General features: G+C 45.9%; 4 protein-coding genes across 4 annotated transcripts; 2 read left to right on the top strand and 2 right to left on the bottom strand.

Annotated features, from left to right (window-relative positions):
- Positions 1 to 4868: 4868 nt before the first annotated feature.
- On the bottom strand, positions 4869 to 6267 carry H6S33_006849 (uncharacterized protein; the record flags this gene model as incomplete). The annotated part of the gene is made up of 2 exons (XM_044838205.1): positions 4869 to 5467; positions 5550 to 6267. 2 exons carry the CDS (start codon positions 6265 to 6267, stop codon positions 4869 to 4871), a joined length of 1317 nt encoding a protein of 438 aa, XP_044689667.1.
- A 703-nt stretch (positions 6268 to 6970) lies between these two features.
- Positions 6971 to 9333, top strand: H6S33_006848 (uncharacterized protein; the record flags this gene model as incomplete). The annotated part of the gene is made up of 13 exons (XM_044838204.1): positions 6971 to 7148; positions 7209 to 7223; positions 7363 to 7556; positions 7625 to 7740; positions 7960 to 8049; positions 8187 to 8225; positions 8307 to 8419; positions 8496 to 8531; positions 8609 to 8667; positions 8804 to 8827; positions 8890 to 8913; positions 9011 to 9040; positions 9202 to 9333. The coding sequence occupies 13 exons, from the start codon at positions 6971 to 6973 to the stop codon at positions 9331 to 9333; spliced, it is 1050 nt and encodes a 349-aa protein (XP_044689666.1).
- A 4866-nt stretch (positions 9334 to 14199) lies between these two features.
- On the bottom strand, positions 14200 to 14821 carry H6S33_006847 (uncharacterized protein; the record flags this gene model as incomplete). The annotated part of the gene is made up of 4 exons (XM_044838203.1): positions 14200 to 14263; positions 14336 to 14500; positions 14651 to 14672; positions 14794 to 14821. The coding sequence occupies 4 exons, from the start codon at positions 14819 to 14821 to the stop codon at positions 14200 to 14202; spliced, it is 279 nt and encodes a 92-aa protein (XP_044689665.1).
- Positions 14822 to 15219: 398 nt separating this feature from the next.
- Positions 15220 to 15652, top strand: H6S33_006846 (uncharacterized protein; the record flags this gene model as incomplete). The annotated part of the gene is made up of 3 exons (XM_044838202.1): positions 15220 to 15230; positions 15298 to 15485; positions 15555 to 15652. 3 exons carry the CDS (start codon positions 15220 to 15222, stop codon positions 15650 to 15652), a joined length of 297 nt encoding a protein of 98 aa, XP_044689664.1.
- Positions 15653 to 17433: the final 1781 nt, after the last annotated feature.

Below are 17433 nucleotides of genomic sequence, written 5' to 3'. Positions count from 1 at the left end.
CGTTTTTCTTCTTCTTTTGATTAAACATTATCAGTCCAGATTTGTTGTAATCAAATTTTGTCATCATCGAAGTTGTCATGGTAATTTATCGAATTTCAACATGACATCTCCAGTCTAAAGGGTTGATGCTGAGGGAAACGAATGTTTCTATTTTCAAAGGAGAGGATGATATATTTTTCCACATCCAAACATCCACGCTGAATGCACAAAAGGTCATATAAAACGGTCACAGGCAAAGGAATACAAAAACAGCCTTTCGAGGGCAGAAACCTATTTGACATACCTTTTAAGAATCGATAGGCACTGAGTATCGTATCTAGTTACGGGTTACCTTATATCTCCTGATACAAGTATTGATGATGTGAGCCATACGATAAGAAGCATCGTTGAATCGAAGCATGAGGATACTATACATGTACTAAGCAAGTGGCTACAAAAACTCGCAATACCGGGAGACTGGCTCTTACAGGATGTTGAAGACAATTCTTCGATTCGTCCGCCTCCTCTCGTGGTAAATATCTTTATTTCACGAAGTAATCGATACTTGTAAGCTTGTCAGAAGCTTGTCGTGGTGGAATGGAAGACTACAAGTACTAAACTACATGTAAGAAGCGTAGTGTCTACTTCGACTCCGTATGATTGAGGGTCTTGAACACGGAATATATAGCAATTCAATCTCACTCAGATCAGTAGCATTCCTTCCGGGTCTTCCCTTCCTTCCTTCCTTACCCGATACGTAAAATATTTATTTGCTGCTCCGGATTCCGATTGACTACAGTACGAAAAACGGGGTGAAATCAGTAGTGAATAATACGGAATTAAACCGGCATTACAAAAGGAATACCGTAGTAATGCCGTATTCTTGCTGCATTACTAGCGCATTAACGGGAATAACGTAGTGAATCCATACCTTTTTTAGTATTATATCTAGCTACACTTGCCAAAGCCAAAAAAAAGCATACTTGCCACAGAGCGATGTTCTCTTCGTCCTACATAGGGGAGCTGTGAAAGTTATGTAAAGAAGGGTTCTTCTGCACCTAAGCTTGATTGAGCTAGATCTGATCACACCAGGGGTCGAACCTGGAATCTCTTGATTCGTAGTCAAGCGCCTTGCCATTGGGCCATGTAACCATGAATTTTTTTTTTTTTTTTTTTTTTTTTTTTGTTTCATAGTTTCTGTTGTTTCTGGGTACATGAATATCGCATGGAGCCTAAGCTATGGCGTGAACAAAACCCCTCCTATCCCCCACCCGGTCCCTTGTTATAGTAACTATGGTCTGATACCAACCGCATATTTTCTTACAAAGCAGACGACAAGAAACTTCCCCTGACCTCCACAAAACGAAAAACACAACAAAGGAAAGATAAAAGAGTAACCAAATGGCTAATATAGCTGTACCACCTGATGGGTCCACGATCAAATGCAGTGTAATATCGAAGGGGAACTCCTCCCCGTGGGGCTGAGCCGGTGTCAAGAATTTAGCCGCTACCCGGCCGGTAGAAAGAGATTAACCGAATTTAGCCGAGGTTTGGTTCAGTTGTTGAGAGAGGAGAGCTGCCATGTTTACTGTTTTCCACAGTCTCGTAGGCTGCACTATCTTCGCGTTTCTGGTGAGGATGCGTTACTCGGGGAGAGAAAAGAGGTGGAGTTCTTCGGTGAGGAGGAGGCTCCAGTTTCATGGATCGACTAGTTAGTACACTGGGTTACGAGGAGTTGGATTAGTCAGAAGGGTTCTATTGAGTTCTATCGGGTTCTGTTGGTCGTAAGCGCATGAGTCATTTGGGATTTGTCATCGCTAGGATTTCCTTGGGTATATTAGGGGGGTTTTGTCTTCGTTTCTGTTCTCTTTCTCTTCTTTCTTTTGATACGCAACGCCTTCTGTACCTACGCTGTCTATTACAATACAATATTATTTTCCTCTACTTTACTCAAGAAGACCACCGCTTCGCTGCCCCTTTGTCCCGTTGACCCTTACCAATGCTAGAGTCCCTCAGGACCCCTATTGCGAGTTCCCACACCGACCTCTACTACCCCCTTCGTACCCTGCGGAATACTCGCTACTCGCCCCCTTGAGATCCGGACAGAGAAGAAGAGTTCAACCCGAGGAGGAGACGGCCAAGAAGGTACATTATACTTGAGAAGGAGGTTATCCCCAGAGGGAAGAAGGAGGGAGAGGAAGGACTGGCGTTGGCAATGAAGCCTAAGCAAAGTCTTTAGAGGAGGTGTGACCCCGCTCTTCGTCAAGTCTTGGCGGAGTTGAGGAAGGGTGTTGAAGGAACAAGAAGGGATGTAACCATGTTCTTTTCCATGTTAACATTTTATATTCAACCATTTCTAGGCCCGTTACGGTGAAACATTCCCATTGCCGATACAAAATCTCATAGGCCTCGTACCCTCTCCTTTAACTAGAATTCTATATAGATTCGAGGCCAAAAAGGAGTGAGAGAAACCTCTGACCCATAATAGTAGGAGCGCTTACTACTTTACTGTTGAAACGGGTAAAAAAAAATTAATACTTGCTAAGGGTTATCATATCATCTAAAAAGACATACTGTATTGTAGCGTTTTTTTTGAGGGAAAAACCGGTGGCATTAGCCTTGTCTCCATATAAAGCCCAAAACTAATACTTGTAGCTACGTATCATGTACTGAAATAACATCATCAGCAAACTCTAGGTTCTGGTCAGACGCTACAGACGCTCCGGGGCTGTGGGCGCTCAGTAGGAAAACTCCAACTCCGGAGATGCTACTGGCATCTCAGGGCGCATCGGGCGCAGCTCCTAGCGCCCCAGCCCTCGGGGCGACGCAAACCATCTCCCGGCACCTGATGCTCTCTAGCGATTGTGATAAGCCCCCAATATCCCTGGCGCCTCCACCACTCTTCTGAAGGCCTCTGACCCAGTGTAGTGCTATTCCTGACAGCGCACATCAGATGTATGTGTGTCCTTCAACGCCAGACACTGGCTTTACACTTAGCTACGCGCCTGATGCTCTCTGGACATTCGGCACCATTGCTAGGGCTCTCTTAGTATCATCCTGCATCGTCTGGCGCATTCAATAAACAATTAAAAAAATTACATAGTTGATGAAATTTGTAGTAGTGTGTCATGATGTGTCACTCGGTTAGGAAATTTTTCGTCGGTGTCTTGGCGCCAGAACCCCAATTCCTTGATGTTTTTCGCCTACGTCAAATATTCCTCTGAAAGTCAACCTTCCTATGTCATTTTCTACAAACAAGGGGCGTGGCTTTTTTTTTTACAGGTGTAGTAAAGGGACAGCTAAACTTGACCTAAATGAGCTTGGCTGGGAAATCGAATTCTTTTGTGGGCTAGAGTACCGGACTGTCTCTGACATGAAGCATCCTATTCTTTACATGTAGTCAATAATTTTTTATTGAACTGTAGGGCTAGATCTACACATGTCTTTGTTAAGAACTTTCTAGCTATAGGAAAATAGCTCCTAGCCGATAAGACATTTCCCAGTCGTCCAAATCTACACTTCTCAAAAAAAGAAATAAGAGAACCGCCCTACACAATTTCTCCTATCCTCCGATTCCTATCAACCCCGCCCCATAAACCTAAATATACCTTTCAAAAGCAGAATTTTCATCCTCGATCCCCTTGCCCTCTTCTTCTTTGCAATTTCCAGCTCCCCCACAAGCTCCCCCTGTAGCTGGCTTTGGTATACCAATGTCTTTTCACCGAGTCCCGAGCTCACCAAGCGACAACCCTTGCAAATTTAATCACTTCAGTTTTAGCGTAGTCTCAGAATTAAAATTGAGACTCTCCTCAATATCATATGACGCTCGCGTTTGACGACGGCAGGAACCAGCGCGTTGTCATGTTCCAGTCGACCTCTAGCAATCTTGGTTCTCGAGGCGGTTCGCATGATAAGTTATCATTGGTACGGATCATTACATGCACCCAGCACCATGTAACAAGGTGAGACTTCATGTCGCTGTGGTTTTAAGAACCTCAACCGTCTATCTAGAACCGAACAGATACAATACCTCTCTATCACTTCAACACTAAAAATCATCCGGAGTCACCTCCGAGTGACAACCCATGATTATTAAACCGGCGCTTATCCATAATCCCTGCATGTTCTCACCCAACTAGCCACAAGCGCCACCACTGACGATCCCCGATGCATCACATCGTGACGACGACGACGACCGATTAGTCTATGTATTCGAAGACAGTCCGGTTGAGTTGTCGATCGTTGTGACAGTTGTCACTCGTTTCGGTTACAAACGCTCTCGAACCAGTCGCTGGCTGAGGAGTATTTTTTGTGGATCGAAACATTCGTGCGGGGTAGGTTTAACTTGGAACTCATGTGGTAGGCCGGTATCTCACATATCAAAGTATATTGTCGTCTCGTGATCATAGCTTATGATGAGCTAAGAGTCAGCAATAAACTTTATTTGTTGAAGTAATGGGCACGAGACTAGTAAGACAGTTTTGCCGTCAGTGACTTCTAGATTGAGGAACTCGGATATCTGACTAGACTCACCATCGAGTTTGACCCTCCTTTAGAAGTGGATGGTAAATATCAAAGGCAGTAGTAGTGTGAGAGTGGAAGTGTAAGTGTGTAAGTGGAAACGAGATTTATTCCTATAATTTTTTTTGTTCTCCAAACACCCATCATCCCAAAGAGAATCCATGAAATAGCCAAAATTAAGGAAAGAAATGATCCAATGTAGAAACAAACTCCAGAGAAATGTCACACAAAAAATGGGTACAAGAATTAAATCGCGTCCGACTAGGAAAAAAGACAATCAATGCAGTAAAACAATCAGCCACCTTCGTAAGACTAAACAGAGAATGAAAAAGAGTATCTAAAATGCTCAAGCAAACAGGTGCAAAAGATCATCGAATGATCACAGTTTCACCTCTTCGGAGCTTGGTAGTCCTGACAGTCTCCCTCTCGTCCCTGTGCCTGATTTCCTTCTCATCTCTCTTTACTCTCTCCCTCCACTCCTTATCCTCAAACTTCTTCCTCTTCTCATCTGCCTTTACCCTCGCCCTGTAAGCATCATGTTCATCTTTTGAGTTTCCAGTAGATTTCGCGACAATAGCTAGTTTGTGTGCTTTCTCCTCGGCCCGAATTGCCTTTTCCTCCGCTCTGCTTAAGCTATCTTGTGGTAATGGAAAAGAAGGTGTTGTGTATGTTGTCTTGATCTTCGTCGCTCCATGAGATTTACCGATGATTGGGATCAAAATAGGTTCTTCAGTTGTGGTGGTAGTAGTTGTGGTGGTGACCTGAGAAAATGAGGAATTTTGACCCTGGTTGTTGAGATGTGCAATGTTTTCAGATGTTAATGGGGTGGATGGGCGTTCTCCGGCGTAGTGGTGGACGACTCGCTGCTCAGTAATGACCGGAGGGGGAGTAGGAGCGTATGGGATAGGGTCATGAATTATTGCCTTATCGATGAATGATACTGATTTTCCGGATCCACTACGACGACCTATGGGTAGGAAGTTAGCCTTTACTCAATTGTGAGAGGGGGGGCTCTCAACGTAGGAAAGAGAGAAATACAGTGGACTCACGTCGGATCTCCTCGGTTAGATCCACCAATCGTTCAATTTCAGTTCTATCAAGTGCTCTCAGGACGACAAGAGCTCCATCGGATTCCTCGGTCCACGGAAGGCCCATTTCCTCGACTGCCTCCTTGCTAACTAGCTTGCGTGGGAATCTAGTGCGTCCCCTACGTCCAACTTCGGAGCCAATGGAACCGACCTCAAGGGACTCGTCGTTAAGGTGCTCGATGGCATGGTGGTATTTAGTGTAGCCACTGCGGGACCTAGAGGCCGAACGGTGACGATCAATAGAGGATGCTGGAACAATCAAGGCGTGGCCGGAATGGTCAGAGCGGTATCCTCGATGCTGAGCCAGAGGAGCTGAGAGTGGAGCTGGACCACCGCCCTGGCGAATGATCAGAGGGGCTGGGCGGCCTCTATCATGGTGGCTATCCATGTGATGGTGGCCATCCATATGGCGGCCATCGGAGTGGCGGCCCTCGGAGTGAGTGGAAAGACGCCTAGTGCGGGTGCAGACACGCTCAGTCTGGTGACTCTGGTCCAATTGGGTTCCCGAGCCAGACCATGGGGTGTTGAGAGGAAGAGAGGAATCGCATGATGAGCATGTAGAGTCTGCTGGGGATGGAGGTCTAACGGGAATGAGAATCTGAGTTCGTGGAGGAGAACGACCGAGGTTCAGGCCTCCAGTGGAGTTCCTGTAAGGGTTCTGGGCTGCGTAGTAGCTCATTTTTGGTGTATCTGGGGAATGCCTTGGGTCCTTAATGGTTACTGATTTGTAGAGATGAGCCGGTTATACAACTGAGTATGAGTGATATAGTATGATGGAGTTTGATGATGCTGCTGGATGATGCTGCTGGATGATGCTGCTGGATGATGAGCAGAAAGAAAGCTCGAAGGGGTGGGAGAGGAGAAGTTTTATACACCTTTATCCTCACCACCCTCACCCCCCAAACTCCATTACCTAGCTACGGGAGCTACATCTGGTGTGACAAGCAGGATTTCCCCATGTTAGTGTTTCACTTGACAGACCACTTAGCATCCTGGGCTCTTCCTCGAGTTCTGTCTGGGAAAAAAGAGGGTGTGCAGCCTGTGGCTGGACAGTCTGTCTCAACCGAGTGACGGAACGAGGCTTGCAGGGGCCACTTCCGGCCGCATTACGCCCTCTACGCCATAGGGTCTGGGGTATCATGAAAACAACGATGATGGGAAGAAAAAAATAGCGCAATTTCTCTATTATGCGAGCCATTCAGAAAGCTACATACCCCAGAGTAGCACTACAGAGTACTCTAGCGGTGCTGAACAAGGTGGTCCAGAAATTCAAACCCAGAGTCATCCATTGGTCTGGGAGCCTAGAATAGACCGGCAATCTGGCATGTCTGGCCGTTTTCTCAACGATATCAAGGAAAACCAGAAAATCACTATTTCCCGTAATGCAAAAACGCACGGACTGGTATGTCTCTGTCTACCTGAACCCCCCAGGGTCGACGGTGATGATTGATGAGTTGGCAATCCCAATTCTGCATGTCTGCATGATGTCGCTTGTACGGAGGGCGGCCGAAAAGCGTCAGCAAGAACCAGGCAATGGTGGATGCGCAGGTGGAGTGCGCGGTAGGGGAGGGGGTTGAGTGTGGGAAAGAGGAGTCGATCGCCGTAACCTCGAAATTTTAGTCTTAGATCTTGCAGGTTTGCCTTGGAAGTTCAGTTGAGGCCCTGGCTAGCGCCCGTGCGCCGAGAATGAAAGATAACGCCAAGATCAACATCTCATGACGTCACTTTCATCATTATCTCATTTCTAGTGTGACAAGCTTTATCCTAACCTTAGCTACGCGTCACCCCTGTCTATCCGCTTGTGCGCGAAGTTCGGCAGCGGACCTCAAGGGTCTCCAGGGTCGCCAGGGTCTCTGTGAAGTTAACAACCACAAGAAAGGGGAAAAAAAAGTAAACACAAACGCACATAAAATTTTAAAACCCCGTTTCATCACGAAACGGCGGCTCTTCTCGCGGCTCAACCAACATGTGTGATTCCAAATAAATTCCCGGAGCTCTAAACATCACGTGAGTATAAAAGGCTGACTGCAGAGAAGATCCAATGCCAGCTCAGCCGTTTTGGCGTACAGAAAGCCTACTTTCATCCACCTCTTCCTTTAGGGACCTTCTCCGATGGAAACACAGCCTTCACAATGAGATCATGGCTAGTTGGGTCCGTTCCAAATAGCAGAAACACATGTATCGTGAGGTTTGAAATCCTTCAATTTGACAGGTGAAATATACGGATTGGGCTAGGTACTATCACGAATTTGACTGACTTAGACACAATATACTCTGCCCCGATGCTGCACTCACGACAAGACATGGCAGCCATGCACTCAACCAAGGTTGAACTAAGGTTTTCGTTTCGGTCTGGATGACCGAATCTCAGCCCACACTACAGGGACGCGAGCAGGGATCCCATGCCCGGAATGGAATGGCCCGCATTTATCTCCCGCAACAATATCAATCTTGCTCACAGGTATTCCCCTGTCTGTAGTGATCCGCTCGTCCCTCCTATTGGTATCACTCGGTTTTGAAATTTTTTTCACTCCCCGTACCTTGGTTATCTTTCCTCCTCCTCTCTGGGCCGCACATGAGATGACTGACAGAAGCAAGGTCGATACGCACAGGATCTAGGCAAGACATTGAGGGTTGGTTAGTACTAATTACCGCGGGTTTGACCAGATCTGGCTATGGAATTTTTGAACACTACCTACTCATGTACCTGCGCTGCAGTGTAGTTCTCTTGACGCAGCCCATCTATCAATATGCAACAGGGGCTGATCCCTCCACGTCAATGTTGAACGTCCCTGCTTCCGCGCAGGAACTAGGTATGTACTCTATCAAAGGTAAAGGAATCTCCGGCGCCCGGTATGGCAAGGCACAGCTGGACAGCGCACGATAACCCATGAACACCAACAAAAGATTTTGGAGCGCGAAGCGCGAGGCGGCTCAATTCTGGTACATACGCCCTAACATGCGTTTTGCTCCGGGGTATCGACATATATGTGCATGGACTTACACAGCGGGGAATTTAGAGCTGCTTCCGGGAATAGCAACATGCAGTACTCTACCAGAGACAAGTCAATACTCGCGAGTACAACTACGACATCCTTGTTCCTAATCATCTGTGCCTGGACGTCTTCAGTCGAATCTTGAGCAGGGTTTGTCGTATTAATCGTGTTGCTGGATGAAGGAAATATAATGTAGTTTTCCTTACTCTACGTATTCAGAGCAGGCTATTCTACACTAGCTATGTACCATATTCCTCAATTCGATCTCAGGGATAATAAGGGCTGAAATGCAGAGACCAATTTAGATGACCAAGAGTGCAGTCATTGTGGTACTTCAGCTTTATTCTAGAGTAGAGTGGTGGTAAAGATAGCCAATTCTGGCGTGGGTTTGCACAGTAATTATAAGCCTCGTCGAAATATCTTCAGCTAGGGCACTTTGCATCAATTCATCAACCTGTGAGTACGCACCCAAAGCCTCAAAGACACATCTCACGATCCATCCATCTACTCGTAAATTTTGGCTTTCTCCCCACATCCAAATCTGGAAAGATCTGCGTCACATCGTGTTTCTCGAACGCTCATCCCAAGACTGAAACGATGATCATCTCGCCACCTAGCATATTAAAACGAACAACTCATCACTTTCCCAGACACCCTATTCGAGACTTGAACCCTCCTCCTCTCCATACTCCATCCTCCGGCAGGCGGGGCAGAAAACCAGGAAATCAGACGAACCAACGTCCGGATGAATTCCGACTGACAACACATTTGAGAAACACAAGCAACAACTCAAATTAAATTCCAGATGGCAAGACGCACCCCAGAGGCTGATCATAAAATGCGTGGTTATATGGTATGAAGAGTTTTTTTCTATCCGCAGGGGGTTATTCTCTCTCAGATTTTGGAGGTGACAGGAATGGATATACTGCATTTGTGCAATTGCCTAGGCACTTGATCGATGGATAGCGGGAATAAATCTCTAGACCCTTACTCTAACTGTTCAGCGTTGGTTCCTGTCGTCGACACCGATGCTCAGGGACCAAGTGCTTCGTTATGATGATCATCACGAAACTTTACAAATCTTTTCACATCAAGTACTGGTGACCAATTGGCAAAGCAATTCCTTGCCTCTTACATCAATACCCAAGAAAAAGCGGCCGAACAAGGCAGCAGTTGGGTCAGTGAATGCTGATAAACGTCCGTTTGTTGGTCACCGTTTTGCACTTTGCTCCGGTCGTATGCATCGTGGATCAAGTTTTTGGTGTTGAGCTTTTCATGTCGCAATCCATCCAATGAAATGGAACGTCCTGTGGATAGGGTTCCCTGCGCCGGACGGAGCCTCCCGTCAGCCTGCAGACCATACTAATCAACAAGCGAGGGCTTGAGGCTGTTTCATGATTTCAAGGGTCCATCTACAAGTTTCTTGTTTTTCTTGTTGTCTGGGCTCCCTTGGGTTTCCCCTCTGTCAAATTACTTGATCGACCGGGACCCCAATCGCTACATCCCTAACAAACTCGCATGTATGCACGAAGGACTTGACACTCCACCACTAAGTACTCTTTACTATAGCTGATAAATATAACGAAGAAGATCTTGAATGCATCTCATCACCTTGAGTACCTATGGTCTTGGCAACTTCGCTTTTCTGAGTGTGCAGCAGGTTCCCATACGGAAGAAAAGACTGACAAACAAGGTCCCGAGTATGTGTCACAGAACACAAACAAAGACAGAAAGTACATTATGAATCTTACATCAATATGCTGGATACGTGGCAGCGGTGGCGATTCATTGAATATTCAGCTCGGCCGAGCCTTGTGAGAAGTGGCCGCATAGTAGGTATCAATAGCACATGACTGTATCTTTTTAGGTGGATATGTGCATAACACGGACGCAATAATGCATAGCTAACTGATACGACTTGCATGCCTATAGTTACCCATTGATATGTGGTATTCATTAAATTCAGATCCTTGAGTGTATCAAGTATGGCGATGATTCCAGAAATATAGCCCAATATTTAGATTTTAAGTTAAAGGTTAGTAGAAACTCCGAGAAATTTTTTCTTCACGCGTCATTAACCTTTGGCAGAAAGTATGTAGATCGAACCCGAATTCTTGTGGGGAATTGAATTTCACTTTGTGTGGGCCCCGAGATCTGGGTACAGGTAAAAACACCGGGTCTGATATCTTTTTTGTACTACATAGTCATGATCATAGTTTGTTCTCTATCTCATAATTATCCGGGCCGGAATCTTGTGGTTAAAAACTCTATCGCCAGCAAACAATCCCTTAATTCGATTAAAATCTTATCCGATATAAAGATTATCTGCTTCCAATTAGCAGCCAGATATCAAACAGAGACCTGGATTTTACGGCGAGTAGTCAATTGTTTCTTTCAGAATCATCAACCCTACTCCGCCTGTGAATCCAATCCATTTGATATCTATGCTTACGCAACTAGATAACACCAGGCAACGAAATAAACGGATGTGAGTTATGATCGACTCCCAACCATGCACAGAACAAATGCGGAGTGACGTTACAGAATGACCTGTCAACGAAAGGAATAACCGTTAGCGTCATTCAGTGCGGGGAGTTTTCGCTGTTTACTCTGGAGACACCACCATTACCACCATTACCACCATTACCACCACAAATATGATTGCAGTCGAGCGTCCAGAATTCATTCGGCGAGACTCACACTACATGAAAAATATCTCCATCTTGATAGATTGAATCAGACGTCACGATGTGGACGTAGATTCGAAGGCTGTGTGATAACTCTGGAGATCGTTTTGACGCAACATTTTCTTTAGGTCTGGATCGTTTGGGGAATTGCGGAAAGGGCTGTGTAGCTGGATTAAGCATGTTCCCTCGCCCAGCGTGTCATTGGTACACGGCAGAATCATTCGGACCAATGAGATACCGTCGTCTAGGAAACAGGAATCAGAAGGTCGCTCATAGGTTCCTGGAGTACCAGAAATTACGTGGCGTCCGTTGTGGGATATTGGTTCCCTTTTCTTTATCGTATCTCCAATAGTTATGTCATTCGGTGCATACGAATATACATACAACTCGTTACATACTTCGGGGGTTGGCATGTATCGGTATTTCGTATTCGTACGTATCTTTCTTTTGTGTTCGGCTGGGTTCTTTTAGGTTCCTCTAAACCAATCCTACCATTCTTTCCTTCGGAACCCCCTCCAATGGTTTTGTTCGTTTTGTCTTACCCCGGCTTATTCCTTCGATATGTTGTGGTGTTTGTTTCAAAGCGATCCTCCACAACTGATATCTATTCAAGAACATCTACAGAAACGTTTTGAGGACATTTAGCTGCATACTAATCGCTGCCTAGTGATTTCCAGGGCGGCACGGCCCGCGAATTTGAGTGCTTTTGGCCTCACGGCTCTACTTATTCATCGGAGAGGGGATATTGGAGAATCTGTTTTCGAAGTTGTCCGTCTACATAAAAGCTTCAGGGTCATTCAACACTTCCATTGCAAACAGGTCCAAGAAAGCAACACATGATCAGGGATGAAAATACTTCTACATGACATAAGAAACTCATTACACAATTTAGTGTAATATTAATTTCGAGTAGTTAGAATTCCAATATAAGTTTCGTCATGTGTAAGTCAGCGACTGACCCTATAGCACCAATATATATAAGCCTATTGTTTGACTCCCTTCCGAACAGAATTCCGACTGGTTGTTCCCTATTCGGGTTCCTCGGCATGTCGGCTTATCGGCATTCTGATCACTAAGCTTGCTTGGAGTCCAGAAATCCAAACGATCGGTCATTAGACAACCCATAGTAAATCACCCCAGTAAGACCTCGAATTGGGTCTTTACCATGATCCCCGTTGATTGTTCTCGGGCACCTTCCAGAATATAGTTAGGTCCATGCGATAGGTTTGTTGTGGTAGATCAAAGTAACGATCGATGTTTAGTCATGAACGATAAGTTTGTGTTGGGTATAATCTTGCAGCAGATCTTCGGGATTGGTGTTGCGGAACTTTTGATGTGAATCACAGCCTATCACTCGTTATCGGATGCGGATCGTGAAGTTAAACTTGATACCAAGATATTTTTCTACGCAGATACTTTAATAGAGTCCTATGTGTAAATTTGATATATGTCATGTTCTCATACCTGTTTAAGTAGCTTTCTTATCCAAATGGAAGACATGTTAATCACACGGTATCACTCGGTTATAACCCTAACCCTTCTAAGTTATTTTGGATACAGCTCCGCCTCGAAAACTCACGATATACATAGCAGTTTTGATACCAGGCTTGGAGTGGATGCCGGGGAGTTACGTTTCTTATGTTTCCATCTTAAAAAGTGACAGCGATTAGGTACTTGAAGACAGTATGTGAGTTGAAATTTGAGGTTTGGTGACTTTCTATAAAATATTATATTGATTCCTGAGGTTAGTAGTTACGATCATCTCTTCGCCAATGCTAACCTACATGTACCTCTGGTACCAGTGGAGATATATGGTTTCCATGCCAGGCGTTGAAAAATCTTCCTTTCACCCCAGACCAGAATCTCTTTTTTTTGTTATGAGCACGGGATTTGGTAGCTCGGGGTAGGTATTCTGCCAAAAACTTGGCTCCGTCCGAGCACTAGTACATTTATTGTGTGCAGGGTTTTGATCCTGAATTTCTCTGTATTTGAGTTCGGAGGCCTTGAAACTTTTCTAATTCAGAGCCCTGTCTGCCCGCGCCCTGACCAGCTCTGAGTTCTACCTCAGAGACGTCTTCCCGTACATGTCGAAAATGTTTCAATGGAGCTATTACTACACACCGCTCCTCGAAAAACAAGTCCTACTTTAAATCCCCCAAACCACTTGAATTACTCTACATACTAATATTAATATACACAGACATAGGCTACTTACAACTGAAGCCCGGTGGAATGGTATGCTATTGTTGAAGATGGGCAGACAGATTTTTGACCTAGGATGAGGTGCTCCTCGGCGAAGGGCTGTTATTACCCTAGACTTTACCTACCTTACATAGTCTACGGAAATCGCAATTACTATAAAACAACACTAAACTATACTGGTAGCTTATGAGCACCCTGGGGAGCTCCAAATGGGCTGGCTCATTGCGCTCTGAGAGCTACGCTATTGTTATGACGTAGGGTTGGGCATTATCCATCTACAGCTGCAAGCATCCTTTGATCGATCAGGAGGGTCATGTCTTTACGAAAAATATTCACGGATGAAATATGTGCCTTTCCGGTGGAGAATGCACAAACATAGCTGGAGGTATGTTGGATCCAATACCAATACCCAAGTCCGTGGCATTCATAGTCATATCCTTCTCAATTGCCGACTCCAATAAACCCGTGGATAACCTCCCATCCTGCTTCTTCCCTCTCCCAGGACTCCAATCCCTTGCATATCACAACACTAATCTGACCCAACTCGATGATCACCGGAAAAAAGCCAGAGGATGAGGAAGCAATCTTTGAAATTCTGCGTCATTAAAAACCGCACCTCGCAAAAGCAAGAACAAAAACAGCAAGAAACACCCTGATCCCTAACAGATTTGAATTTATTTTTATTTGGCAAAAAGAGGAAAAAAAGGAAACCAGCCCCCCGACCGTTTAGACCTCGGCGATCTCACGGAGACGACGGATTGTTGAGCGGGTGGCAGCGGCAGCGGGGGTACTATCAGACACACACAGATTGTCAGCTAACCGCGGGGGAGCCGGAGTAGAGAAGGTAGAGGAAAACACATACGAGACAACCCAGGCGCCCCCGGCAACAGTCTTCTTGCAAGACTTGCACTCCCAGATACCGACGGATGTGCGCTTGACGGTGGTCTTTCCGCAGAAAGTGCAGGTGTAGCGGGCGTGCTGGGTGATTTCCATCTTCTTGACCTGCTTCCTCAGAGAGGCACCATATCTGTTTTTCCGTTGTTAGCTTCGGCTTCTTCTGCACCGGCTTCGTGGCTCGAGGTCGCAATTCCGTGCTCTCTGGCTCTCTCGCTGCACGTGGCTCGATCCGAAGGGTATAGCGCGGGATGGTGGAGGGATAGTGGGGGGTTATCTGTACCTGACACCGTATTTACCGGTAACTATTCACGCCATAAGATTAGCTTTCAGTTCCCCAAGACCAAAACTTTCAATATTTCCCCCTCCTCCAATTCCTCCACCACTTCCCGGGGAAAAAATCTCGAGAATTCGATGTTTACGTACCTCCGACCTTCTTAGTGCGCTTGGTCATTTTGAGTGATGATTATTTTTTTTCCTTGGGATAATCTTTGGAGTTTGGCGTTGCGGTCGGTCCGGGTGTATGTGGGTTGGGAATTGTTCGTGGGTGCAATCCTCCTCTGGCGCCGTTGTGTGTGTGGGGTATGGGTTGCGTAGTAGGGTTTCCTGCCCTATGGCAGTCCAGCCGTAGGTATGATGACATAATCGGGGAGAGAGGATGCGCTGCAGAGCCTCAAGTTTGGTTACCCGGTGATACGAACAATAGCTTTGTTGTGTTAGACTGTTGCGATGACAAGACCACCTACCGAACAGGGGCGGCGCGTTCACGACGTCAATACTTTGCTGTGCTTTCCGAGCTAAAGATCTATCTTCAAAAAAACACCATATCCCATAAAACATACTACTACCACAATGGCAAACGGGTACCTTCCCCCCCAACCCTCTTTCTACGCACACCGAACCCCCGACTGACACCTAGAATAGCTACAGTCTTCTCGTCGGCTTCATCGTCGTCGCCGTGATCTCCGGCGCGGCCTGGTTCTTCTCACCAAAGGGCGAAAACCAAACGTCCGTCTCCACCATCCTCCTCCTCCCTCCTCCTCCGGAAGCTAATCTGTTCACTAGTGTCTGGCGGAGCTCCTTGATCTTGACCTTTGTCGCCTGCTACCTCATGTGGTGTATGTAGCCCTTACCCGTAGAGTTGTAGCTCTTGAGATCACTGACTAACTGTCGTTCCTGGGATATAGCTATAACGTTGCTTGCGCAGCTCTACCCCCTTATTGCACCCCGAAGGTCGGATCTGAGACTGGAGGAGGACTCGAACGCTATTCGGTTCGCCTTGTAGGGCGCTCGCCGGCGGGTTATGGCTTGATGGACTGGGTGTAAACACGGTGGGACTGTACAATATATCACTTTGTGTTATTGCGGGTTTGGATTTCGGGTTTCTTTCTGTGCTTCTGTTTTTCGCGTTATAATGGCAATGCAGCAATTGATATTTTTTGGCTTTAAAGTTGTGTTTTGTGGAGGTAGAAGTTGGGGAGTGGGACGGATGTGGTTCTATTAGACAGCCTTTTGAGTTTTGAATACTCGGGGTATTAGTGTGGATACTTGCCGAGAGTCCGCAATAGATAATCAAGGCATCATAGTCCTGGAGAACTACTATTGCGCACAACACCCCACGAATTACAATACTTTAGCAAAAACATAACGCTTTCAAGCCATTTCTCTACCACCTCTTTTATAATAATCGAAATAAACGTAATCCATATCATTCCCAATGAAGCTCTTTAGAAATAGATGGCTTCCTTCAACTCGTAATTCTAGTCTGAGCCGTCAGTGAGACTACATTATTATAAACATCGGCCCGTTCCAATGAAACTGGGCTCCCGGCCGCTCCACCCGTGGATTTCTCATTACCCCGTCCCTTAAAAGCCTGTGAAGTTCTGCGTCCAAAACCGATACTTTATAACCACTACGTCCTCAAAACACTACTTGTATCGTGAAGCTCCTCGTTAGATCAGTCTTTGGAATATAAGCGGTTATTACAGCCTTATCTACTTAAAGCCTTATAATATGCTTTTATATGACTTACCGGAGGATTATATACTTACTAAGGTGTAGGGGGGGGTAACGTTAAGAACCGATTTTCTAGGCAAGGCATACTAAAACGTGCCACGGCTCGACCCAAAGTGCTGAGACTCGGAAACCAACGTCCCAGCTCAATTCCTCACTAAAATGATCAGGCACCGCTTACTAGTACGGTTCCACCGAGTACTTCGTTGAAACGTACACCCAACCCTCTCGACAAGGATATTTACTAGCCTGCCTGTCCTCCCGTGCGCGACTTGAGCGTCCCACCACGACGATTAACACGAAAGGGGATGTGGTTTAGTGGTATAATACCTCTTTAGCAAGTGGGCGTCCTTTCAGGGTGTTCAATAATCTAGAGGTGGTCCGGGGTTCGATTCCCCGCGTCTCCATTCTTTTCGTGCTGGTGGAGTTGTTGGAAGTTTTTTTTTTCTCTATGCCAAGGCTTCGGCGGGCTGGCGGGGCAGTTTGAAATTTCAACCACCAAAGCGAGGTGTTTATACGCCCTTTGGAACTTCCTATAGTGCAAATGCGAGGCTTCTCTGATCTCAAGTGTAAAACACCCTCATTCGAAAAACTTAATCCCCAACCAAACCCAACTCGTCTTAGCGCCACAACCCCTAGAAATGATTACTCAACCGAGTGACACACCATGACACTACTACTTGAAAAGTTTTATTTTCTAGCGTCAAAGCCAAGAAGGGGATGTGGTTTAGTGGTATAATACCTCTTTAGCAGTTGAGCGTCCTTCAGGATGTTCAATAATCTAGAGGTGGTCCGGGGTTCGATTCCCCGCGTCTCCAGCTTTTTTTCTTCTCGGGGTAGTAGGCCCGGCGGGTAGCAACTGGCTTTCTATGATGTGCCACAGTACTTTTACGAGGATACAGTACTGCTCTTTGATTTTGTAGTCAAGTTCCCTATTACAGCCGTGAGGGTGTCTGGAGCGGTGTGGGTGATTTCTAGGTAACTTAGGAATCGCATTTATTTTCGCGCATAAATTGACAGAAGCAGCATAGCAGTTTTGCAACGAGTTTTCTG

This window comes from Morchella sextelata (assembly GCF_020137385.1).
Source record: "Morchella sextelata strain SCLS chromosome Unknown scls_21, whole genome shotgun sequence".
NCBI classification, from domain to species: domain Eukaryota; kingdom Fungi; phylum Ascomycota; class Pezizomycetes; order Pezizales; family Morchellaceae; genus Morchella; species Morchella sextelata.
This window is presented reverse-complemented; position numbering and strand designations above follow the sequence as displayed.